The following is a 10,192-nucleotide window of genomic DNA, read 5'->3' as shown; positions in this document are numbered from 1 at the left end:
CCTCCTCTTTCCGGGACATTTTCGAGGAGACCATCATCAGACAGGCCAGAAAGGTCATATGGGACCCCACACATGCACTCGACAAAGAGTTCCAGCTGATTCCATCGAGGAGGCGTTATAGCGCTGAACAGATATAAACATTTGTTTGTGCCCGTCAATAAAACTGCTTAGCAGCAGGGGAGACATTAAGGCAGACGAGGGAGACGGCAATGACGGACTAGATCCTGGCCTGTAGGCCTTCATCATGTGGAACTGCCACCGAGTCACGGCCATGAACTTATGAACTACTTGTGTGTGTTGGGAGTGTACTGTATGATGGGGTGTTATTCTCAATTGATTCTATGTATTTATGTGGAAGCAGCAGCACTCTCTATTGTTCAAGTCATTGACGTAGTTGACCATTGACTGACTCACCTTTTCGTCAATCTCTCTGCATTACCTCAACTGGACACAAGGAGGCAGTGCTTTTCAAATGGTCACACTTAAACACGTGTTTTTTTTATATATAATCAAATCAAATTTTATTGGTCACATACACATATTTAGCAGATGATATTGCGGGTGTAGTGGATGATATTGCGGGTGTAGTGGATGTTATTGCGGGTGTAGCGAAATGCTTGTGACGCATTTAGCCTTGGTGCTAGACTGTCTCTACTTTGTGGCAAGATAGCCAATTCCTTTGTTAAGGCAGAAACAAGTAAAGTTGCCTGTAGACGCTAATCTAAATTTTGCATCTTCCCTACTAATGGTTAATGTTCGGGTTGGGGAATGGGAAGCTGATCCTATATCTGTACCTAGGTGAAACTTCACTCCGGAGCATTAATCAACCCATATAATACCCAGCCGTAGTATATATAAAGAAGGGGCTGGGTTTGTGTTGAGAGGGCATGTTGTTGGCGCCCTCATGTGCCTGGTGGCGGTAGTAGCGGCGCAGGGCTTGGCTGCCCGGGTGGCACTGGCACATGTGGAGGAAGTACTGGTCGGGCTGGTTGGACGTGTAGCCGCAGTCCTCGCACACGAAGATCTTGGAGCGACGCTGGCGGTAGGCATACTGCTGGAAAACGCCATGGATCTTCCTCAGGTGGGACTCGAGGGAGCAGCGCTGTGTGAAGGCCTTGTCGCACAGCTCGCAGCGGTACGGACGGATACCTGGCGGGAGGGGAGAGAGGGTGAAACATGAAATAGTGTGTGTCGGGGCTGTGCACAGACCTTTCAGGGGGCATGTGCTCAAAATGAACTCCCCTTGCTTGAACATGTGTTTTATTTCATAATGCATATCTCGAAATTCATAACATTCCAAATGCCTCTGTTGCGAATTTTTTTTTTTTTTACCATGGGCAGGCTGGGTCATTCCTGTTATGCGGTGCCTTTTCTGTCCCCATGAAATAACACCTCTTATTTAGATTAAAATGTTCCGTTCCAAAGGGCTTAAAATATCAAGTTAGGTGTCCTTTACCATAAAAACAAAAAACAAAGATATGACTCTCAAAAGGGAATTTTATCAATTTTGACCATTTTGTTTTCAGTGGATGTAGGCGTTTTTGCCATGTCCCCGCTTGCTATTTATCCACTTCTACGATATTTATAAGTCATAAAATAATAAGATATTCAACATATGTATTCATTATTTTATAGTCATACTTTTTTAAATATCTGTCATCAATTTTTTCATGATTACTGTATTTATTATTACTGTATTTAAGATTTTCTGTGTCCCTGATTGGTATTCATTCCAGGGTTTTTCTTTGTTTGTACTATTTTCTACATTGTAGAATAATAGTGAAGACATTAAAACTATGAAATAACACATATGGAATCATGTAGTAACCAAAAAAGTGATAAACAAATCAAAATATGTTTTATATTTGACATTCTTCAAAGTAACAACCCTTTGCCTTGATGACAGCTTTGAAGATAGCCCTATTTGGTAAAAGACCAAGTCCATATCATGGCAAGAACAGCTCAAATAAGCAAAGAGAAACGACAGTCCATCATTACTTTAAGACAAGGTGGGCAGTCATGTTTCTTAAAGTGCAGTCGCAAAGACCATAAAGCACTATGATGAAACTAGCTCTCATGAGGACCGCCACAGGAACGGAAGACCCAGTGTTACCTCTGCTGCAGAGGGTAAGTTCATTAGAGTTACCAGCCTCATAAATTGCCAAATAACTGCACCTCAGATTGCAGCCCAAGTAAATGCTTCACAGAGTTCAAGTCACAGACACATCAACTGTTCAGAGGAGACTGTGTGAATCAGGGCTTTGTGATCGAATTGCTGCAAAGAAACCACTACTAAAGGACACCAATAAGAAGAAGAGACTTGCTTGGGTCAAGAAACATGAGCAATGGACATTAGACTGGTGGAAATCTGTCCTTTGGTCTGATGAGTCCAGATTTATGTTTTTTTGTTCCAACCGCCGTGTCTTTGTGAGACGGAGAGTAGGTGAACGGATGAGCTCTGAATGTGTGGTTCCCACCGTGAAGCATGGCCAAAAATCTCAAATTTGGACTCATCAAATCAAAGGACAGAATTCCACCGATCTAATGTCCATTGATTGGGTTTCTTGGCCCAAGCAAGTCTCTTCTTCATATTGGTGTCGTTTAGTAGTGGTTTCTTCACAGCAATTCAACCATGAAGGCCTGATTCACGCAGTCTCCTCTGAACAGTTGGATGTTGAGATGTCTGTTACTTGAACTCTGAAGCATTTATTTGGGCTGTAATTTCTGAGGCTGGTAACTCTAATGAACTTGTCCTCTGCCGCAGAGGTAACTCTGGATCTTCCTTTCCTGTGGTGGTCCTCATGTGACAGCCAGTTTCATCATAGCGCTTGATGGTTTTTTGCGACTGCACTTGAAAAAACTTTCAAAGTTCTTGAAATGTTCCATATTGACTGACCTTCATGTCTTAAACTAATGATGGACTGTCGTTTCTCTTTGCTTATTTGAGCTGTTCTTGCCATAATATGGACTTGGTATTTTACCAAATAGGGCTGTCTTCTGTTTACCACCCAAACCTTGTCACAACACAACTGATTGGCTCAAATGCATTAAGGAAAGAAATTCCACAAATGTACTTTTAACAAGGCACACCTGTTAATTGAAATGCATTCCAGGTGACTACCTCATGAAGCTGGTTGAGAGAATGCCAATAGTGTGCTAAGCTGTCAGAGGTAAATGGGTGGCTACTTTGAAGAATCTCAAATATAAATTATAAACTGGGTGGTTCGAGCCCTGAATGCTGATTTGCTGACAGCCGTGGTATAACAGACTGTATACCACGTGTATGACAAAACATTTATTTTTACTGCTCTAATTAAATTGGAAAACCAGTTTATAATAGCAATAAGGCACCTCCGGGTTTGTGATATATGGCCAATATACCACACCCCCTCGGACCTTATTGCTTAAATATATTTTGATTTGCTTAACACTTTTTTGGTTCCTACATGATTCATATGTGATTCCATTTTGATGTCTTCACTATTATTCTACAATGTAGAAAATAGTAAAAATAAAGAAAAACCCTGGAATGAGTATGTGTCCAAACTTTTGACTGGTACTGTATATAAAACAAAGATATTAAAATGGTTACATGCATTTTGTTAGGGAATGGCACCATCACCCAGAAATGCAGCAGCGTTACCGAGCATGCCGTGATGCAGACCCAGAAAGAAGACAAAAGTACCTTGAGAGAGAGATGGCAGAGAGACAGGGAGATGGAAAGAGAAGAGGATAGCGGATGTCAGTGAGAGAGAGAAGCGTGTTCTAAGGAAACAATGGAGAGAGACGAAGAGAGAAGAAAAGGCCAAAGCAACAGCCAGGGCATCTTTTACCCCTCCCCCACACCTCCACCACTTCCTGAACATGACCCAATGCCAGGGCTCTCAAGGTTAGAGCAAGCTTGCAGCTGGGCACTTTAATGCTTTATTATTCAGGATCTACTTGAGTTGTGTTCACAACAGTTCCTTATATTTATGCTCTATTGTATATTACTAAACCATACCCAAGCTATTATTATGTTTTTTTTTGTTTGATTGGTTCACTGATTGATTCATTGAATAACTGATTGATTAACTGATTGGTCGATTGATTTATGGATTTGTTTACTGATCACAATACTAATAGTGCTTACTGTGTTTTAGGCAAAGACGTCAAGGTCAAAGAAAGACCAACAATACAAAGACAGAGATCAAGAAACATCAAGCCACCTTGGAAAAAGGTGCATTAAGGGAAATGCATTAAGGGAAATGCATTAAGGGAAATTCCAAATCTCCTCGCTCAAAAGTGAATGCCATGCTGAGACATCATCCCATCCATCCAACCATTAGAAGAACCCTTCTGTTGCCCTCATCATTGGCCGAAGATATTATAACTAAATATCGCAACACCAGAAAAGAAAAGGATATTACAAGAGTAACTATTGGGAACATAGTGAAGGAGTACCGACTGAAAACGCTCGCCCAGACTACTCTTGGTTTTTCAACGAAGAGGGCTGGATTGGATGGAGATCTTTGTCCCTTTGTGCGGACGAAGAGAAACTGGGCAATTGCTGAATCCAAGAAGAGAGTTGAAATCCTTCTTTTTGAGGGATGATGTGTCGCACGATTACAGGGAGGAAACAAACTAGTGAGCCTAGGAGAAGACATTCCAGATGCTGAGGCACTGTTCATCAAGCTGAAGAGTCTCGACTCATCAGTAGAGCTGTTCTTTGTCAGCGAGAACAGCGTTGACACAAAGGTGCAGGGAATGATTTTTACATGTCAATCTTTTTAACTGCGAGAAGGAGATCTTGTCTAGTGGCTGTGTGAGTAGGGGAATGTTTTCAAAAGTGTTCCAATCTCAGTATATTGTCTCATCACTTCTCAGGTAACCCATCTAACTGCAGTGAAAGGCACAATGAAGATGAAAGTGATAAGTGTGTTGCCAGGTCACATTAAGTACAGAGACATAACCTGTCTCTGCCAAAGAGATGAGGGGGTCATGGACTGTCCCTGCTTTGAGTTAAAATAATCAAGTCTAGAAGCTGTTGAGACTCCAAGATCTGTGTGCACCAGTGAAACCCAGCGGTGACCAGAGGCTATTCACTCTCAGCATATTGGTCAGTTGGTGTGTGGCGTCCTACGACAATGAGCCGTACTCAGGAATCATAAGAGATGTGGAGGAGGATAACATCCAGGTCAACTGCATGGACCATAATGGAATGAACAAATACTTCTGGCCAAGCTGACGTGACGACCTCAGCTGGTACGCTGACAACCAGGTAGTATTCCTGATCCCAGAGCCACAGGCACTTAATACAAGTTCTGTAGAAATGGAAAAAGTCTACTTGGAGTTACATAAAATACCACTTTGGAAACCACTGAGCTACAACTGGAGCAAAGGGACTTGCAGTATGTGAAGGGGAGTGAAGAAAAGGTGAGAGAGGGGTGGAGTGGGAAAAGTTTTGGAAGGGAGTGAAGTGGAGGAGAGGCAAGGAGGTGAGAGGAAATAAGGGGAGGGGATGGCACTTTTTAAAAGTTCATGTATCCTTATATGTATGACATTATATAAATGCTGTTTAAAATTTTTTGAATAACCAATTTATTAAGCTTGAACCGTGAGCCCAGAATTGTTAGGAGCAAAATGAGTAGGGCTGTTTATGATAAAATGCCTGATTAGTGTTATTAATCTTGAACTAATAGTGATTTTCAAATACAATTCAATTGTTTTAGATCTAGCAATGTTGTTATAATGCAATACTTGTGTTTTAATAATCCGTTTTTATGTTGTTTTCCAATCTTAGGTTTAATTTTTTTTTTAAGTCAAAATAGTAAATAGAAAATTAAATACATAGAAAGTAGTTCTAATGATGAATGTATGTTGTTGTTTTGTACCATTTCACAGATTTCAAAGTTAATAAAATATCTTTAATAGATTTAATATTTGGATAATTAGTGTGTTTTTTTTTTTTTTACAATTTTACAGATTAAGGTTAATAAAATATCTTTAATTGTTTAAATATTTTGTTCATTATTGGTGTTAGTTCCACACTGTTATTGGTTTCCACCCTGTTATGCTTCATTCCACCCTGTTAGGTAGGTGTTTTAAAATCATAATTGAACAATACCATCAAATATTATGTATAACTTTGTGGTAACTTGTAATGATAGAAGGGGGTCAACTACATATGCAAAAATGTTGAACAAATGCTGTTGTTATTCACTCTTATTAGGAAAAATGTGGTGCAAATAAAGCGCTGCTTCTGAAAATAACACGTAATAGAGTAAGGGACATTTGATGTTTTGGAAAACCTAACTCTAGATATACAGTGCAATGTATTCAATAGTTTTTTCCCCTCATCAATCTACACACAATACCCTATAATGACAAAGCAAAAACAGGTTTTTCGAAATGTTTGATAATTTTTTTATTTATTTTTTTATGTAAAAAAAAATATTTCATTTGCATAAGTATTCAGACCCTTTACTCAGCACTTTGTTGAAGTACCTTTGTCAGTGATTACAGCCTTGAGTCTTCTTGGGTATGACCCTACAAGCTTGGCACACCTGTATTTGGGGAGTTTCTCCCATTCTTCTCAGCAGATCCTCTCAAGCTCTGTCAGGTTCGATGGGAGCATCACTGCACAACTATCTTTATGTCTCTCCAGAGATGTAAAATCGGGTTCAAGTCCGGGCTCTGGCTGGGTCACTCAAGGACATTCAGAGACTTGTCCCGAAGCTAATCCTATGTTGTCTTGGCAGTGTGCTTAGGATCGTTGTTCAGTTGGAAGGTGAACCTTTGCCCCAGTCGGATGTCCTCAGCCCTCTGGAGCAGGATTTCATCAAGGATCTCTCTGTACTTGGCTCCGTTCATCTTTGCCTCGATCCTGACTAGTCTCCTAGTCCCTGCTGCTGAAAAACATCCCCAAAGCATGATGCTGCCACCACCATGCTTCACCGTAGGGCTGGTGCCAGGTTTCCTCCAGACGTGACGTTTGGCATTCAGGCCAAATAGTTCAATCTTGGTTTCATCAGACCAGATAATCTTGTTTCTCATGGTCTGAGAGTCTTTAGGTGCCTTTTGGCAAACTCCAAGCGGGCTGTCATGTGTCTTTTATTAAGGAGCGGCTTCCGTCTGGCCACTCTACCATAAAGGCCTGATTGGTGGAGTGCTGCAGAGATGGTTGTATTCCGGAATGTTCTCCCATCTCCACAGAGGAACTCTAGAGCTCTGTAAGAGTGACCATCGGGTTCAACATGTCAGTTCATGTCAATTCATGCTGCAAGAGCTCTGATAGGTTGGAGGACACCCAGGAAGTTGTCATAATTACTGTGTAAGTCTATGGAAGTGGGTGACAACCATGAGCCTCCTAGGTTTTGTATTTAAGTCAATGTACCCAGAGGAGGATGGAATTTGCTGTCCTCGAGCTACACCATGGTGCTACCCTCCAGAGTGCTGTCGAGGCTACTGTAGACCTTCTTTGCAAAATAGTGTGTTTTAATCCATTTTTGGGTGACATGCATATATTTAGTATAGTTTTATCTAAAAAGGATAACTTTTTAAATGTTTTAACATTTTAATTCACGGAGGAGGATGGTCCTCACCTTCCTCCTCTGAGGAGCCTCCACTAGTGTGTGCGTGTGTGTATATGTTTGCATGCTTGTCACCTGTGTGTGTGCGTGTTTGCAAGTTCCCCATCTGTGTGTGTGTGTGTGCATGTGTGTGTGCTTTCACACATCTCACCTGTGTGTCTGTGTCTGAGTATTGCATGTCTCACCTGTGTGAGTGCGCATGTGCCTCTTTAGGTCGAAGGTGTCGTTGAAGCCCTTGCCACAGTAGCAGCAGGGGTGTCTCTTCACCATGCTGTGGCACTTGAGGTGGCGCGTGAACATGCACTGCAGGGGGAATACCTTGTCACATTCCGAACACATGAAGTCACCCGAGCTGGGGGGGACACGTGGCCGGGGCTGAGAGAGAGAAGAAAGGGACGTGGAGGTTATGACACAGACACTGCCTCAATGTACTGTAGGGACCTTGGACACATTCAATCAAACATGATAACTCTAAAACTCTTCACATAAGTTGTAAAAGTTGCAAACTCTCCTTTTGCAGTACATCACACAGAAAGAAATCATATTTCTAATCAACAGGTAACTTCCAAAATAAAGGAAATAACCAACATAAAGCGTACATACTGACTGGTTTTCTGATCCATGCCCCTACCTTTTTTTAAAGGTATTGGTGACCAACAGATGCATATCTGTATTCCCAGTCATGTGAAATCCATAGATTAGGGCCTAATGAATTGATTTCAATTGACTGACGTCCTTATATGAACTAGAACTAAGACTAAAACATCTGGTTCTTGATAGTTGCTAGTCAGAGACAGTACCACAGTACTCCGGCAGTTCTAAACTCTGCCAGGCATGCCACTTGAATCACAAATCTCTTTGCATAGTCCAGCCACCACATGCATTTTTGTTAATGGATCCATAAAGAATTACATGAATATCACTGAATGATTTTGAAATAAAGTAGGCTAATGCAATTGAAAGGCCAAAATTATTGCTTATTGAATCTCCCAAAGCCATTCAATTATTATAATACATTTGAAGCAATAGCCTACATGCGTGTGGTCAACTATTTAAGCATCATTTCGCACTGCTTTGAGACAAGTGTGGGGTCTCTTGAAGAATCAATCTATGTCAGATTTTTCTTTTCACAGAATCTCCGTTTGGATATTGCTTAGGCTACAATTAAGCAGTAGTGTAAAGTACTTAAGTAAAAATACTTTAAAGTACTACTTAACCTTTTCACCTGTGAGTTACATATCTCTAACCGTTGCCCCTGCGTGAGTTTTCATGCATGTGATGTCAGAATGCTCTCACTGTTCCAAAATGTGATTGTTACGCAACAGGAAAGTTACCAGCGCTGCCCTCAAATCAAGGCACGCTGCCTGCTAATTATCTGTAGGCTGTGTTTCAACTTGTTAATATCCCGCCACGATACAGTTCCCCATTTCTACCCCCCATGGACTTGAAAACCCCCCACAAATGAAATTAACCCCCCCACAAACCCCCCCTAAAATGGTTTCATCCCTGTTTAGATTTCGCGCTACGGTTAGGCTAGGCAGTAGGCTTGTATTTGGTGTGATAATCTGTGAGGTGAAAACATTTTATTTGCTTTGTGATTTGTCAAAAATGGTAAACAACTTGTCAAGTCATGTGCTCTGGTCCTTGTATACACTGTAACAAGTACATCGACAATTTGTAATATGCTGAAAAATGACTAAACTAAGTTAATATTTTTAAGCCAATAAGCGTAGACATCTTGTTTATTTGTGCTTTATTGTGAATTGCATTCTGGGATTAGGGAGTTTTCGCCAAGTCAAACATAAACAAACAGGGCTGCCATCATAAAGAATTTAGCTGCTGTTAGCTGACACGCATTTATTTTCTAAACAACATTACTTTAGTCTCTTGTGCTCACCAGAGATGTGGTACATTGTAAACTAGTCTGGCTGTTAGCTTATGTTTCGTTTTTTGTTAGCGAAACCTGTTATTTAGACTGGTTCATGGAATGCCCAGACCCACATGCTCCCACAGCTTCCATCTCCACCGTCTGTAAGTCTCGATGCCACATGACCTCAAACTGAGCCACTCTGTTGCCCACACCCTTTCAATATTCAAATATAATGCATTTGATTCTTACACCATCCCAATGATGGAGGATCACTTGATTTCCAGTTTTCAAGTAAAAATGTAACAGACATTTCATAGGCAGCTTAGCTCGTAAAAGTTTACCTTGGCTCGGGAGACCAGAGCCAGTGCAGCAGGGTGATAAAAATGATTCTGGCCCATGGTCCGAGACAGGACATTAGGCCAACCATGGCCCCTGTCTGGCCCTAGCCCTGGTTCTTCCCCTGGTACTGGTCCTTGTCCACTTATTGGCCCTGCCCCAAGTGCTGAAGTCAAGGAGGGGGTATCTGGCTCTGGCAGAGTCACAGGTTTAGGGTGGTCAAGGCAGTTGACTGTTGCAGACTGTACCTCAGCATTCTCACTCACTGAAAAGGCAGGGAGACAGACTCAGAACATGCACAGACATATTATTCATGAGAAATAACCAGCATATGAGGCAACGTCAGTGTCAAACTGCCTGTGAGGCTTTTCTATAATATTCTATCCTCTGATTAAACAAACTTTCCTAAAAATTA

General features: G+C 41.4%; 1 protein-coding gene across 1 annotated transcript; it reads right to left on the bottom strand.

Annotated features, from left to right (window-relative positions):
• Nucleotides 1-584: 584 nt before the first annotated feature.
• Nucleotides 585-7,915, bottom strand: LOC106567599 (transcription factor Ovo-like 2). Its single transcript, XM_014137110.2, has 2 exons — nt 7,757-7,915; nt 585-1,149 (listed from the first exon to the last, which is right to left on the bottom strand). Exons 1-2 carry the CDS (start codon nt 7,908-7,910, stop codon nt 824-826), a joined length of 480 nt encoding a protein of 159 aa, XP_013992585.2. The 5' UTR covers nt 7,911-7,915; the 3' UTR covers nt 585-823.
• Between the last annotated feature and the right edge of the window lie 2,277 nt (nt 7,916-10,192).

The sequence above is a fragment of the Salmo salar genome, chromosome ssa13 (genome assembly GCF_905237065.1).
Source record: "Salmo salar chromosome ssa13, Ssal_v3.1, whole genome shotgun sequence".
Lineage (NCBI taxonomy): Eukaryota > Metazoa > Chordata > Actinopteri > Salmoniformes > Salmonidae > Salmo > Salmo salar.
This window is presented reverse-complemented; position numbering and strand designations above follow the sequence as displayed.

Coding starts and splice junctions, on each gene's coding strand:
- LOC106567599 (XM_014137110.2), bottom strand. CDS start 7,910: ATGTGTTCGGAATGTGACAAGGTATTCCCCCTGCAGTGCATGTTCACG. Junction 1,150..7,756: donor GCACATGCGCACTCACACAG/GTGAGACATGCA, acceptor CCCTCCCGCCAG/GTATCCGTCCGTACCGCTGC.